Here is a 17,182-nt window from a genome sequence, read left to right as displayed (position 1 = left end):
TCAAAGTTTCGAAAAAGATGACAGATGGATGGTTTGATTGAGCAATCGAGTGCTACATCTGTATGTTGAGAACCTCGGCTAGCTAATTCGCATGCTTTTTTATTACCCATGATTTCTATAGTTTCTATAGAAATATTTTATAAAATAAATAGTTCCCAGGCACCTGATGAATTATATCTATTGGAAAAACATTTCCATAGCGAGACTCAAATGAATTGAAGAGGATGGAGGAATGTTGAATATATGTCTATATTTTTATGTGAGAGAAGATGTTTTATATTTTTTTTTCAATTCAGATTTTAACTGCACACACAAATTCATGTTGATGTTTTGGAACAAGACTCCTGCTGTTCAAATGTCAGTTGTAATGTGATTCAGTTATTGAAAGAGTTAATAAAAATATTTATATATATTTATTTTATGTATGTGAATCTGATGATGAGCATGCATATATGGATGTGTTTTCATATTGCTGCAAATGTGACATGCAAAATAAAAAAATAAAGATTAAATTATGTCTTGATTGAAATGAAGATGAAAAAATAACTGGAAATTCGTCGTCATCATTGCATAATGAAAATATAGTTTAAACAAATTTAAACAAATAACCGAAGACATTTCAAATAATATTTCAAATTAAATGTTTGCCAAATTAAAATGAATGTTTGATTCCATTTATTTATATTATGTACGAGAAAAGGTGGGATAAAAAATTTCAAATCGAAAAAGAACAAATTTAAAATGCAATTGATTTCATTTCATTTGATTTTTTTTTTTGTAAAAAAAAAATAGAATTTGTTTTGAAAAGACAATCACCTACAAATATATGTTTTATTCGGGGAGTCTGCATAATTTTACGATTACGATTTTGTTGTGTGTGGTCGGGGTGGTGGTATTTTGGTTAAAAATATATTTATTTTGCATTTAAAAAAAATTACATATATATTTTTTTTCGTTTATCTCAGAATTGTCCAGCCAGCGGGGTGGGGTTTTTTTAATCAAATTGTTATTTCTGTTGTATTTGTTTAATTTTTTGCTAAATTTTTAAATAATGTTAATTAAATCCTGTATGTAGTGTTGTTGTGTTTTTTATATTTTGCTTTTTTCCGTTATTTATTAATTCTTATTTTTTTCGTTTTATTTTATAAATTTTCCTTTTATTATTATTCCAAATTCAAATTATGATGATTTAATGATGGTACATGTTAGGCTGGCTTAACTATATAGAGGCCGGGCGCACACGCATTCAACAATTTTAAGTGTAATAGTTAGTTATGTGTTATAATTTGTGTTTAGAATGTTGTTAGATTTTTTTCGGGTCATGTTTTTGTTTCCAAAGTTTTTATTTTTTTTTCGATCATTCGCAATGATATGCGGTTAGCATTTTTGTTGTTTATTCAAATAAGTAAAAAACAAGAAGAGATAAAAAAGAGACAAATTTCATTAGTTTACAGGATAACCTATTTAGATTCGGTTTGGTTATTCGATTTGGAATGATAAGCTAGTGGTGGTGATAGTGTTTGTTAGTGGTGGGTGGGTTGGTTAATTTGGTATTGGTGGGTGGTTGGTTGGTGATGTTATATGACGACAGTGGTGGTGTGGTGATTATGTTAATGACTTTGTTGATAATTTTGTTGTTGTTGTGGGTTAATATAAGTAACACAGGTATAACAGTTTCATTTATAGGTTAGGTCTTTAGGTGATTTTTTCGTTATACATTTGTTTATAAACAATATTCTTTTTTTCATTCGAATTCTGAATAATTTTTAATGAATTTGAATTAAGAATTCGTTTAAAACAAATGTTATTTTATATTCTACAAACTTTATTGTTGTACTTAATTTATTGACAAAAAAAGAAATGTATAATTTGTATGAAAATAAATAATTAAGAAAAAAATTATAAATGTAAATTGAAAATTTGAAAGAAATTTGTTCCGAAAAAGAATCTGAATAAGAAAGGTAAGAAAATCAAAGGAGATAGGACCTATAAAATATATTTTATTTTTACGAGTGGTCCGGAACCTAAAATGGGCAATTTGTATGTAAGTTTCATATTGCAAATGTTCCATTTCTATTTTCATTCTAATGGCCAAAAATTAAATTATAATTTCATTAATCAACTAATTTTTTTATATAATTGCCTGATTAATGAGCGTCATATGTCAAATTCTAACCCAATATTTTTGTTTTGTTTCTCTATTCATTCCTTCAGGAGGTATAATTATATGGAGGAGATGCCTAAATATTTCATTATCGTCAGGTTCTAGTTTTTTTATCACGATTTCCTTAGAAAGCGGAATGATTACAACCGATTGCGAAATCGTCAAGAACCCCAAAAATACCGAAAATTGGGGTGCCCTTATATGGGGGCTACCCGAAAAAATGGACTTATATTTATAATTTTTAGTGGAGATTTTTTTTAGTCCATCTTCGAACTTGACCTGCCTGCGAAAATGAATATTTCGATAAGTTATAAACGGAATGACAAAATTAATATAACCTCCATGCTATGTTGGAGGGTACAAAAAATATCTTTGGGGAACTGGCGAATTATTCCTATAGCAGAGCTGTGGAAAAATATGGGAATTCAGTCATAAAAAAACAAATCGACATTTTTATGGGGATTTTTTGTCTATAGAAAAAAAATATTCTATAAAAAACTTCCGACGGACCTGATGAATTATTTCTATCTAGTGGGAAAAATTGCTACAAACTCGAAATAAGATCGGGTTTAGCCTAAAAATGAGTTTTGATATTTTAAAAAATTTTAACATTGTGAGACTTATATTCATATTCTAAGGCGAACATAATTGTAGAATATTCTTGACTTAATATAACCCCGTTTTAAATGAATTTTCAAACATTTGATGAAAAAAAGGGACCGAAAAGACCCCTTCAGGTTGTCGATTGTGGAGGTTCTGCTGTTCTACAGGCAATCAATGCTTTATTTGCACCCCATATCCAAGAACAATGCGAAAAACTTCCAATGTTCCTTTTGTATTAACAACTCTTTTCTGGAACTTTTTCGGGAACAATTTCAAAAAAATCTCATAACCTCAAATTTGAACATAACTTTTCTATTAAAAAAAGCATAAATCAATTTCAAATGTTAGGACATATAAGAACCTAAATATTAAAAAAAAAACTTCAAAAACAAAATGCTTTTTAAAAAATATAAGAAAAAAAGAAGAGATTTTGCAAAACAGGGAAAGGGGTTTTGTTTAGGCAAACGAGTTCAATGGCTGGGGGTGGCGGGTAGACTGTTGGGTGGATGGGTGTGTGTGGTCGTAGTGATGGACATTTTTTTCAGTTGCTGGTAAAAGTGATGAAATGTGGGGTTGCACTCTTGGGGTTTCGGGATGAATATTAAAAAACGGGAATATAACTGCACAAACGACAAACAACAGAGAGGGCGGGGTATAGGGTGGGGGTGTTATTAGAAATATTCGACTTTTAATGTTAAGAATAAAAAAGTAGGAAGAACGAACAAACATTTGAACGAGAACTGTTGTTGTTTTTTGGTTTGAACGAAATCACAATTGTTTTGGTTTGTTGTAGTTTTTTTGTGGGCTTGTTTTTTTCTTTTTTTTTATTACACAAATCAACAATGTCAATGTTTGAAAAAATGATTTTTTTCTTTTATGCGACTAATGGTTAGTACAAAAATGTTGTTGTTGTTGTGGGTCTTTGATTTGTTTTAGTCCATTTTTTTGGTGAATAACTTTCTACATGCTTCTTGGGATTGTTTTTTTTTTTTTTTGTTTCTTTATATTTCTGTTTCTGATATAAAATGTGAATCTCGTAGTAGTAGTAGTAAATGAGGGAAGAGAAGGGGGGAAATAACAAGTAGTAGCTTTGAAATGTTGTAAACTTAAATATATATTTATTATTGTGGTGGTGGCTGTGAGCCAACATACGTACCTTGTTGGAATGCACGACCGCCATGGGAGCTATGAACGCTAGGTGGCCCCTGGCCGTAGAGACCTTCATAGGCTTGCTCTGGGCCAAGCATATCCTGAACATGTTGGTGTCGAGATTTTGTTTTCGCATTTATGAAGAGAGGGGGAGCGCAGTATTGTTGTTGTGTTGGTTTAGTTTTTTTTAAACATAGTTATATAACGAAGACGATGTTTGTATTTTTGAAACATGATTTTGTTTATTTAATTGTTTTGTCGTTTCGGAAATTTTAATTTTTTTAACAAAAAATATATGGTAACAAGAAAATGTTACAAATAAATAGAGGTTGTGATTGATTTGTAGTTGTTGTTGTTTTTTGTCACACATTAACCATAAACAAATTTGTGGTTTTTGGTTTTGTTTTTAATTTTTGGAGGTGGTAACAAGAACGAACAAACAAAACAATTTTGTTGGGTTTTGCAAATACGAGAGGGGGAGGATCATCCAACAAACATAATTTTTTTTTATTTTATTTTTAAATTTAAATATAAGCCGAAATGATTTCACGAATTCATTTTGATAATATAGTGCATAAGAGGTGTGGGGGAAGGGTGGGAGTTAGATTATGTTTCAATTCAATTTTACGTGATATTGATTACGTTGTAGTTTTTTTTTTAATTTTTTGTTGTGAAAAGAGGTGACGTCGATTTGATTGGTTGGTGTTTGATTGATTGTTGGTTTGGTTGTTTGTTTGGTAGTGATGGTGGTTGGTTGAAGAGGGAGTGGTGATATATTTTGCAACAACATTAATTACATAGAAATAAAAAAAAGAAAGAAAAAATAAAACAACAAAAATAAATAAATAATGCACAAAATAATAAAAAATGTTAAAAATAATAATCATTAATTTTAAAAAATATTAAAAAATAATTGTTATTAGAAAAAAATAAGCTTAAGCTTTATAAGCTATATTAATTTTGTATCGCTAATATTTAACAAGGCTATGTGATATGGGGCGGGCGGGGGTACAATATTTTGATTTCTGATATGTTTAATATATTTAACAAAAAGCAAACAAAGTAAATCGATAAACAAAAATCGATATAAGTCAGTATTTTATATACACTATACCACACTTGTGGAGATTGAGGTTTGAATATCTGAATGATTGCAAACGATGATGATCCACACAAGTTATCTAACTGTGAATCGACTTAAATCAATCATAGACATGCCATTTTGCAACCTATGCTTTGTTTATGCATATGGACAGATATAGAGTCGTTATGTAAATCGATTTAAAGCAAATCTCAATTGGAGGCCCATTGATTATTTGGAGCCCAATTAACATGAAGTCGGTCGAATATATATATATATATAGGCCATGCCTGCATTTCTACAAAACGCAATCTAATAAACATTAGGAGTTTGGTACACCATTTACATGAAATCGGGAGAAAGTATATATCAAAGCTATATACAAATCCGAACCAATTTCAACGATTAAGGTTATACTAACTTCAATACGTTTTGTGCATAGCATCCATATTTTTGGGTTCTTGACGCGTCATTTACTTAAAATCTGACGAAAATATATATGGGAGCTATATCCAAATCTGAACCGATTTCAACTAACACACGTTATGTTATAGAAATTTCAGAACGTTGTGCCAAATTGTGTGTCAATCGACAATATTTTGTGGCTTTGTTGCACCATTTACTGAAAATCGAACGAAACTATATATGGGTCCAAATCTGGACCAATTTTTCAAAATTTCAATAGGTTTCATTCTTGGGCCAAACAAATGAGCTGTGCCAAATTTTATCCAATTCGGATAAAATGCGACCTGTAATTTTTGTCTACAATTTAACATGGACTGACGAACGGGCGGACGTACATGCATAAATCGACTCAGAAAGTGATTCTATGAATATTCTCAAAAGGAACCATAGGTCTATCTTGATTATTTTTGCCTGTTGCAAACATATGCTCAAAGACATAATACCCTGTGCAACAGTGTGGTGAAGGGTATAAATATCCACGCCCTGTGGTGGACCTTAAAAAATGTATTTGTATTTTTAAAAAAATCCAAGCACGCTTTTGTTTTGAAAGTGGTACAGTGTATAATTTCTAACTTAATTTAGTTCGATTAATGTTATCTACATTTTACACAGAAACATATATCTAATTATGCCACTGCAATTGACAAAAAAAAAAAAAACTTAAAATAAAATATTAAATAAAAATTATATAATTTTACAACTATGTTTGATAGAAATACGATATATATGTATGTATATATGATTAATAAATACGTTTAAACTAAATCAAAATACTGCAGCTAATAATTTTTGTTTAATTTCAGAAAACAATTTAAAACAATAGTATTTTTATACATGTGTGTTATAATTTTTGTTGATAATATCATATATATGCTATTGATTAGATTACTACTTTTTTTCAAATATAAAATATTAAACATAACGAACCTGTAAATCTGGCCCCAAGCCCAAATCTGCATTTCCCCATATATTGTTGTCCTCACGTAACAGGGAATTGGTCAGCTCTATGGATAGACGTTTCTTGTAATCTTGTGGTTTATCTTCGCTCATACGGAATAATACAGCTGCAGCATATGTGGCCACGCCCTCATTGCGCGAGTGTAGCAAATCGGTTAGAGGGCCAGTGGCACCTTCTTGTTCGATAATTTCAGCGCCCTCTTTATCGGCTGCCAGTTCGCAAAGGACACCGGCAGCAACGCGCTATAAAGTAAATACAAAAAATCAATTTATATGGAAAACCATGCCAATTCTTGCAACATACCTGTATATTTTCAATTTCATTGAATAGCAAACGAACAAATATCGGTATAACCGATTGTTGGCGTATAAGTGCCCGATTGTGGGACTCTCTGGCCAAAATATGCAATGCACCCACAGTGCCTTCAACAATTTCCTCCATGCGTACACCGTCAGCATATGCCGAGGGTTGTTGGGAGCCAGTTGTGGCCACCGAAGAACGTTGCTAAAAACAAAAACACATAAAAATATAAAATCCAAACCAACAGCAATAACAAATTGTATACAACAACAGGGGAATTGTCTTCATTATCTGTTTACTACTACTTACACGTTCTGTATCTTGGAAGGCACGCATTAACAATCGTACCAAATGATGTATTGCTCCATGTTCACGCAATGGAGCCGCATTTGCTGGACACAATGCTAGATTGCGCACCAGCCCAATGGCGGCCTTAATCAATGGCCAACGTGATGGTGGATGCAATAGCTTAACAATCACCGACAAACCATAATTCAAACGCACGGCATTTTGTGCCATTTCCGAATCGGCATGACGTGTGGTCAAGTGACGCAATGCACACACGGCTGGCTCGGTGATCTCTTCACGATCACCGGCATTGATAATGGTACGTACCAGAGCATCAACACCACCCACCTGGCATACGGTAGCCTTATTGCGTTGATTATTACAAGTCAAATTCGAGAGTATGCCAGCGGCACATGTTACCACATTGACATCGGTCGAGGCCAATACCTGAACCAATGACTGCAACAATGGTTCGAGTCCGTCAACTTTTGTGGCCGCATCCGATAAATTACGCAATGTCCAGAGACAATTTTGCACCAGACGCGGCGATGGGTTCGACAAATGCATAGCCAGGGCCTGCATACCGCCAGCATCCACAATGGCCGGCTTGTTGCTCGAACAAACAGACAACACTTTCAAGACCCGCGAAGTGGTCCACAACAACTTCTCGTAATCGTAGGAGCGCATTATGCGCACCAATTCATTCGGACCTCCGGAAGCCAAAATAATCAATTTGCTTTCCTGGTTGCCGTAGGCCAAAATTTGCAAACAATCTGTGACAATGGCCAGGAATTTGACATTGTTACGCTGTAGAAGGGTGACCATTTTCTGTAGACCGCCAGCCAAACGTACGGCCATCTTTGAACCATCTTGATGTAATAACAAGTTATGCAATGTGGTGATAGCATAGAAGAGTACACTCTCAACCGGAGAAGACAACAGTTTCACCAAAGCTGGTATACCACCGCTCTTGAATATAGCCAAGAGACCTTGTCGATGATGTGACAAATTATGAAGAGTACCAACGGCAGCTTTAGTACTTTCCAAATCGTTACTGTTCGAAATGGCACGCACAAGAGCTGCCACCATTTGGGGACTGTTCATAATGGCATGACGGGAAGCTTCCTTCTTCGACAATTGGTGTACCATCATGGCTGCTTGGGAGACAACTACTTGATCTTCATCGTTAAGCAATTTTATCAATTCGGGTATGGCACGTGTGGCCAACTCGGCATCGTCTTGGTAATTGATTAAATTGACAACGGCATGTTTTAACATTTGCGATGGTTCGGCCAAACGTTGAACAGCCGTCGGTTGTTGTGGATCAAATTGTGTTGAGGGTATTTCGATGCCTTCCTCCAACGTTTCGGGGAACATGGCGGCGCGTACACGCTGTGAACGTGTCTGGCTTAGCTGTTGATTCATATCGTCCACCTGATCTTGGGTGAAATTCTGTGGGAATCCGGTATCGAGATCGAACATTAACGGATCACCTTCCATTTCTTCATCTTCTTTGCCGGATAGGGAGGGTGCTTGCGTTACGGCACCCGAGTGTATACCCGAATCGACAAGATATGAATTTTGTTGCCACATTAGGGTTTGCTCTTTCGATGATACCATCGGTGGCAAATCCGGCGGATTATACTGATTGTTGTGAGACACTGGAAGAAAAAGGAGAGAGAGAGAGATAATAGGTTAATCCATGCCTTATGTAGGGAACTTAAAAAAAAATATTTTTAATAAAAATTAAGGCTATATGAGGGACCTTGAAAAAATATTTTTTAAAAAATCCATCCGCTCATGAATACAACTTTTTTTAATTTTTAAGGATATGATTTTTAGTATTATTATTAAATGTTTTCTCTTTCTTTAAATCCCTCTCATCGTCGCACCCTTAGCATAGATTTATATATTGAATACAAACAGAAAAAAATCCATCAACTCAAACCCCTTTGAATTGAATTACTTTCATTAAATGTGATTAAAATGTAATTCAGGATGCGGTGATGGCGGCAAATTTTATAAGGGAAAAGAGAGAAAGTCTCTTTGCTATAGATTGGGGAAAGGAAATGTAAAAAGCAACAACAAAATATTTAAACAGAACAAACAAAAATCCCCAACAAAGGAGCATAAAGGACATTTAAAGAGAGGGAAAAAATAAAAAAAACGCATTAAAGTTATTGAAAAAATAAAAAATGAAACCATACAGATATCAAACATTATCTAGAGTAAAATATATAAAAAAATCGTCGGCAGACAGACAAATTGTAATGGTGGTTTTTATAAAATTTCCATCGTCATTACATTGACACTGTCTACAGGGTCCACCACACCACTACCTCCAACAATGAGGAGTATTCCTCCTTCATTGCAATTATTTAGATATGCCATATTAAAAACAAAATTCTCGGCAATTTAAGCTGAAATTCATAAAGAACTACAGGCCGAACCAGTGGTATTAGACGACAATCGCCATGATAGATTGTGGACGTCGTCATCCTCTAGCGGTCACCAAAAAACTCGCAGGACAAACAGAGCACAGCACAACGAAAAATCAATACAATATTGAGAGATTGTGAAATATTCTTAAATAACGGTATATTTCAAAGAGCCAACAACACAACAAAAAATATATATTGCAGAAAATATGTAAATTTTTTAGATGATGAAAAAACACAACAACAATGTACCACGATGTCGTCGCATCATGAATTCTAGCAAAATCAACGACGACAGCAGGAATAGATTAAAAATTGTACAGCCAAAGGCCAGACCAGGCTAGCGTAAAATATAGATACACTCTCAGCAGTAGCAGCCAGGAAGCATATAACCACACACTCTGCAGTTAGGTGGTTTGCAGCACAACATCTATATTTTGTTGTTATTATAAGAAGAAGAAAATGTTGATTGCGAGAAGAAACTAAGTGAATGACCAATCAACCAACCATTTGGTCATTTAAAGCTGGAAACACGGCGCGGTATCAAGCCGGAAAAATAAGCATCCTATAGATTTGATGGTTCAAATCAACTCATTACCCGGCGCACTATCAAATCAAGACTCTTCCAAAACTATTTGTAAGGTCGTACCACAGGCGTGGATTAAAAAAAAATATTTTCCAGGTCGTACAACAGGCGTGGATTTAAATAAAAAAATAATTTTCAAGACGTACAACAGGCTTGGATTGTTTTAAAAAATATTTTTTTATTTTTTCAGGTCGTACACCAGGCGTGAGGGATGATAGATACCAAGCAAAGGCTTTAACATGGCGAAGTCCAGGCTTATCTTGGTCCCTCTTTCATCTCAATTGTGGACACTGACCTCCCGGCGGTTTCACCTGGAGTAACTATTTTCATCATCCATTGAAATAGTGAGCTGATATGTTCCGCGAGTTCACCCATAAGAACTATTAAAAATGGGTTGAGGCGTCGGTTTAGTTGCCCACACTCGGAAACCCCCTCTTACTATGAAAAAGCAACGAAAAAGAAAATCAAAACCACCCATGGTTGACGACCCCCTGATGTGAAAAACGCAGCGTATAAGGCAACCCTGCGAGTAAAACACCAAACCGAAGGCTTTGGTGCAGGCACATCCTCCTGTAGAGATAAATAAGGAAACCTGGTGACAGATACAGACAGCGTGCTGGGGATCTGGAAGGAGCTTTTTGAAAAACTTCTGGTATCAAATAGTAGCAGTGAAGTGGATACCCCAGAACCAATAATAGATGACGGTATAGAGTGTATACCACCTAGCCAAGCTGAAGTCAGAATTGGAATCAATCGGCTGAAGAATAATAAAGCAGCAGGTGCCGATGAGTTACAAGCCGAACTATTCAAGACTGGTGATTAGATGCTGGTAAGGAGCATGCGCCAGCTGATTAGTACGATTCCAACGATTCCTGCATCCTGTGTCCCCTGCACAAAAAAGTAGAAAAGACGATATGTGCCTACTATAGAGGAATAAGTCTCTTTCCCATCGCATATAATGTGCTTTCCAGCATGCTGTGTGAACGACTGAAGCCAATGGTCAATGACATTGTTAGACCATACCAATGCGGCTTCAGACATAGCAAATCCACCATTGACCAGATTTTCACTCTGTGCCAAATCCTGAAAAAACCCACGAAAAACATATCGACACATTCCACCTATTCGAATGAACCATGAGCTGTACTAGCTATTCTCGGGCATCAGCATTGTTAGACATATTGAGCTGCAGCGACTACGTTGGCTAGGTCATGTTGTGAGAATCGATGAAGATGCCCCAGCCCAAAAGGCATATAAAAGCGAACCAGCTGATGGCTCAGGCAGAAGGCCATGAATAAGATGAAAAGATCAAGAGGGAGACAACATTGCGAATATGATCTTTCAAATTGGAAAAATTGTCCAAAAGACCGAGATTTTTTAAGCTCAGCTTATGGAACCGAAGTTCTGTCACCAGGCGTGGATTTTATAAAAAAAAATATTTTTCAGGTCGTACAACAGGCGTGGATTTTTTTGAAAAATATTTTTCAGGTCGTAAAATATTTTTCAGGCGTGGATTCTTTTGAAAAATATTTTTCCGGTCGTACAACAGAAACAGAATTGAATTCATATCACTTAAATATGATTAAAATTCCCTTGAAAATATACATTTACATTTCATAGACATTGAAAACTTCAAATTATTTTTTTACATTTATCATCTATCTCCCCGCCATCGACATGTATTTCCTTCTTTTATAATGCGCTGCACGTTTTTTTTCTGTTTTTTTTTCAATACTGCTCTGCTATGCGAACGAAAAAGCAAGCAACCAACCAAGTTGATTTGATTGATATCCTATTGGTATTCAATGAGTTTTTGATATCCCCCAATTTTGTTCTTGTGTTGTTGTTAGACCTTTATTTTTTTTCCTCCCTAGTCTCTATTTGGTATCGTTTGTGTGGAATTCCCAGCAGGATAGCTATATTCCGCCCTTGTTGGTTGCTTGGTTTATTGTATGCGCCAGCATGTTCAACATCAGCTTAAAGCTTTTAAAGTACTTGAAATAAATATTTTTATTCCCTGTTTGCGGGCATTTTTCAACGAATTGGATTTGTTGGTTGGTTTGTGTTTCTCTGGGGAAGAGGCGATGGGGAGTAGAATATTGTAAATATAAGGACGGATGGATGATTGGGTGGTGTTTGTGAATTTGAAATTTGTATTCTTATTTGCTATTTTGCATAAATGATGTTGATTATTATATGTTCATTTGAAAATGGTAGTAGGTAGTTGATGGGTGTTGTTGTTCTTCTTGTTATTTTTCTTCATGGCGCAGTACTACTCCTTGTTACTTTGACTCTGTTATTTGTTGTATATTTGCCATGGACATGCTCTGTTGATGATTTGTTGACATTTAATATTGTTGTAATCACCACCACGAATGAAACACATCATTGCCGCCGTTACTTGCTGCTGCTGATGTCCGTGTCCTCCTCCTCTTCGTTAGTATCAAATACAGCGCAACATCGTAATCATCAGTACAAACAAACAAGTAGAACATCACCATTATCATTATTATTATGTTGTACAGTGCAAATTGAGCTGCCTGGATGGCCTGTCTGTCTGGTTTGCTGCCTTCCTGCCTGGCTGACTTGTATCAATGAATGAAACGACGATGAACTCTACACCCAACCTAAATATCCCCTTACAAAAAAAAAGACAACACAACGGCAAACCTAAAATGACAGTACTTGTTTTTTTATTTCCTTTTTATATTATGCCATAGTAAGTCTGCTGCCCGTCCTAAGTAATGTTGTTGTTGTTGGGGATGTTTACGTGTTTCTTTACATTTTTATTTCAAATACAAATAAATTCTAACAAGGGGATTGATGAGGACGACAATGATTACTACTGCCGGGATATATGATACGAATCTCCAATTCTAATTTTCACACACAATCATTACGAAATTATTTGTTAAAAGCTGTCATTGATATCTAATTGCAGAGGGAAATGAATGAAAGAAAGCGTAAAATAATCACTTTTGTCAGTAGTGGTTGCTTCTCTTTCTTTTAAAGGAGGTGGAAGGGGGAGAGTGTTGTCTAAATGTTATCTTTAAGCCTAAATATTGGAAAGAAAAAAAGGAACTGGTCAAACGGCCCCTTTTATTAAAAATATTTACACCGCCGATAGACCCTGAAAAATACTTTTAAAAAATCCACAACTTCGATAGGCATTGAAAAAATATTTTTAATAAATCCACACCAATGATAGACGTTGAAAAAATATTTTTAAAAAATACAATTCGATAGACCTTGAAAAAATCAACCTTTAAAAAATATTTTCAAAAAATCCACGCCAGATGGCAGACCTTGAAAAAAGTCAAGACCTTTAAAAAATATTTTTAAAAAAAGTCTAGACCTTAAAAAAACGTCTAGACCTTTAAAAGAGATTTTAAAAAAATCCACGCCAGATGGCAGACATTGACAAAAGTCTAGACCTTTAAAAATATTTTAAAAAATCCACGCCTTCGATAGACCTTGAAAAAATATTAAAAATCTACGAAACTCCTCCCCATCTTCTCTTTCCCAGCGACAAAGGACCTCTCCACTTTATATTTTAATTCTATTGTATGTGTCATTTTAATTCAAAATTGATTTCCTTTTTTTTGCCTTTAGAAAAAAATATATGAGTATGCATTAATTTAAATTGAAGTGGTACCGAAATAAAGAAGAAGAAAAAAACGAGTAATAAATGCTAAACCAGCAATATTCAATTTCCTATATTCATGTTTTTGATGCAATGAATAAAAATCCACCACTTCAGCACAAAAAAAAAAAAAGCCAACAACCACAAAAGAAAACACATACAAGGAATAGACCGACGACCGACCATCGCCATATAAATATTACAAACGATTGCAAAAATGTTGTTTAAGGACCACATGAAATGATCCTTTTATTCAATAGCAACAACGGCAAAAAAGGCTTACAAACAAAAATTGTTCAAGTAACTACCACCCACCAGGGAGTCAAGTCAGTCTATCAGACAGGCTTTTGGTGTGTACGAAAGAGCGCGACCGGCCAAAATGCCGCCCGCCCCTTGTCATCCCATCTCAACGAGAAGAAATATTAAGAATTTAAAGAAAAGTACAACGTCAGCGTAGTAGTTTTGCTTTGTTATAAAGGATTAATGCTTATATTTTCTTCATTCGTGGGATTTTTTGGTGGAAGGACTAAACATTTGTCTGGGATCGAACAAAAAATGCAGCGAAGCACTTTACAAAATACATGACAGAGGATAGGTACCACCTCCATCACGATGCTTCTCGAAGGGCCAATTGTCAGGCTAGATCCGTAAACCTAGAGATACTAACTCCCATGCTACCGAAGCCTTTGGTCACAGTTCAAGACTGATCACCCACAGACTATAGCTTCTGCTCAACTTCAAAGCCAGTATTATTAGAACTAATATTTGCACTGCATTGTCTCCCGATATCGCCACAGACCCCCAGTCTCACACATTTATTCAGATAGTTTACTTTTGTCCCGTTCGATAAACCGTTTGGAACTCCCTGCTAAACTCTACGGGGGTTGGACTTCTTATTCCGTAACTCCACCTTCGGCTGGCGTTCACACATGTAATTGACTATTCAACGTTTCAAACTTTGCCGGAGGGAAGTGCTCTCGGTGTTCTTAAATAGTGTGGCATGATTGACAGTCCTCGACTTAAATGTGTGGAGATGGCGTGCATGGATGTGGTTGTGCTGTGTTGCTTACGGAACCCATGTAGAGGATTAGCAACTGGATAGCTTTCCCTAATGTAATGAGGTGTAATGCCTTAAGGGTTTTCGCTACTGGTGACCAAAGTCAAATCCTCCTTTAAGATCCTCCTTTACTGACATTCTTGCCATGCTTCAGTAGCGGGACCACCCTACGCATTGTCCAGGCTTCGGGAACGGCGAGGGTGGCTATCGGGACCTGCTCGGTGGGAAGATTTCTTATACGACCTACTACTCTTCGCTTCGCCCAGTCGCTCTCGCGATGCTCGACAAACTGTCGGTTAAAATAATTCGCGTATCTCTTCGTTTCGTCGTTAAATGTGTCTGAGTCCTATCATCTTTCCTACAAGGGGGTTCGATAGCGACTTAATCGTTTCCCACAATTTACTCACATCGGTTCAGATGTTGAAACTCTTCAGATGCTCCAACCATGCTTATGCTCCGCTACTAATGTGCTGACCTCTAAGGCGAGTTCCCTAACCCTAGCATCTGCTGGGTGAGATCTACGGAGCTCATCTCACACATTTGCTACATCAACTACCACTTCTGGGAAATTAGGTCTCATTCAAGTAATCGACCAACAGGTTTAAATCTAGCGGTTGCAGCTACAATGATCAGCATTTCCTTTCCGCTACCCATACATCAGAAGGAATGAAAGTTCTCTGAAGCGCTGGTTGGGTTTGTTCGGCCAACACTGTTCTCTTTTGGTCATTACCTAAAACGGAATCCCACAACTCATTGTACAAAGTTTTATTTTCTGGATCGCTATCACCGTAATACTTCTGTGACTTATGAATTCCACTATATCCTTGACTTTTGTAGGGCATTAACAATTCGATCATTATCCATAAAATGAAATTACTCCTTGAGAATTGAATGAAGTTGTTACTTGAATTGATGACTTCTAGAGAAAATGTGGCACAAAAAAGAAAGGGTAATAATTTGGTGTTGGTGGTTGATTGACAGGAATGGTGGTATCAAGGAGTGTGGGAGAAAAATACAGCGGCCATATGGCAGCGCGTGTTACATCTTGAAGAACAACGAAGAACATGGGAGCAGCATGCAGCAGTATTAGTATTGGAACACCACTCAGGCTGGCTGGCTATTGACGCTGCTTGTTAACACCACAACCACGTTTGTTTGCAATTTTCTTGCCATACCTAACCCAACCCCTTCCGCCATCTACACCATACATGTTTGCCTCTTACTTATTGTTGTGGGCATATGTTTTGGCCTAATGTTTGTCTCGCTTCCAAGTACTACACCACACACAACCATCATACATTTTATTCCTTTTTTCTTCAAGTGCACTTTTTTTTGCAAAAGGCATGAATGAATTGAAGAATAAAGAAGGAGAAACGACAAAAAGTGTCCACATACTGCCACCAAACCAGCAATCAGTCGTAATTTCTACAACTCTTATGGTTAAGAGAAGGGAAGACGACATTTTTTCCGTGTTGTGCCTTTTTTGGAACAACATATTTCTTCCTTTGGGAAGAGAAGGGTGGTGGTATATGTTATTGTATAATAAGTAGTTCAGCGCTTGTAAATTTTTTCTTTCCCACAAAAAACAAAATGTACATGACTTTTTTTGATGACAAAAAAGAAATTGGTTTGAAATATGCAATCAAGCGTTTGGTTGGCGTTGCTAGAGCTTGTTCACAATTTTGAAGGGGGTTAATATGCAAAAAAAGGAAATGTCGATGAAAGCATATTTACTCGTTTGCTTCGGCTCTTTCATTAGTTTCATACTAAGTACATATAGAGTCCTTTAGATGAATTCTCATGATTGAGATGTGTTTTCTTTTTTTGCAAATATTAATTGAATATTTTCAATGATTTTTTTTAAGAATATTTTTCGATGACTGGATTTTTGAAGAATATTTTTGTAAGTCTGTCATAGTTGTGGGATTTTTAATGATAATTTCTTAAAAATTATTTTCTCAAGGGTCAAAACAAGACGTGTTTTAAAGAATCCGTTTTAAAGGACCACAATATTGGGAGAGATGAAAAGCTTACAGGGAAGTGTGATAAGGTATGTATGATATAGTATCGATGGCTAAAGAGATCGGGCAGAAGATGTATTACGTGTTAAGGTTGCACTTTCCCAACCACTTTAGGTTTCTAATGATGCTGTTAGATTAGAGCAAGTTCCGTTGTTGAGAAGAAACTAATACTCGGTGGAAAGTGAGCACCCACTAGTATGTGCCGTCTGTAGGCCAGGACTGGACAGCATCACAGGAGATGCTCAATTGTCTCCGTCTCCTCCTCGTCAACGCAGAGTCTACAGTAATCCGTAGCAACATGGTCCCATTTACTCGTAAAGGCCTTGATATTGCAATGACCAGTAATGATTCCTGTCATTACACTTTTATTTCAGCTTTGCTCAGGTTAAACAGTGAGTGTGTCCATTTGCTGGACAGAGTCGGCCCCAA

At 35.9% G+C, this 17,182-nt stretch overlaps 1 protein-coding gene across 1 annotated transcript in view; it reads right to left on the bottom strand.

Annotated features, from left to right (window-relative positions):
* LOC133334486 (armadillo segment polarity protein) overlaps positions 1-17,182 on the bottom strand; it is a 30,760-nt gene that overhangs the window by 1,334 nt on the left and 12,244 nt on the right. Inside the window, exons 3-6 of the mRNA XM_061542779.1 lie at positions 7,030-8,669; positions 6,724-6,924; positions 6,390-6,662; positions 3,924-4,017 (exon numbers count right to left, since the gene is read on the bottom strand). Coding sequence (XP_061398763.1) covers positions 3,924-4,017; positions 6,390-6,662; positions 6,724-6,924; positions 7,030-8,669 — 2,208 coding nt within the window. The remainder of the gene's footprint in view (positions 1-3,923; positions 4,018-6,389; positions 6,663-6,723; positions 6,925-7,029; positions 8,670-17,182) is intronic.

Source organism: Musca vetustissima, unplaced genomic scaffold (assembly GCF_032173495.1).
Source record: "Musca vetustissima isolate MV318-11 ecotype Yass unplaced genomic scaffold, APGP_CSIRO_Mvet_v1 utg93351, whole genome shotgun sequence".
In the NCBI taxonomy this organism is placed as follows: domain Eukaryota; kingdom Metazoa; phylum Arthropoda; class Insecta; order Diptera; family Muscidae; genus Musca; species Musca vetustissima.
This window is presented reverse-complemented; position numbering and strand designations above follow the sequence as displayed.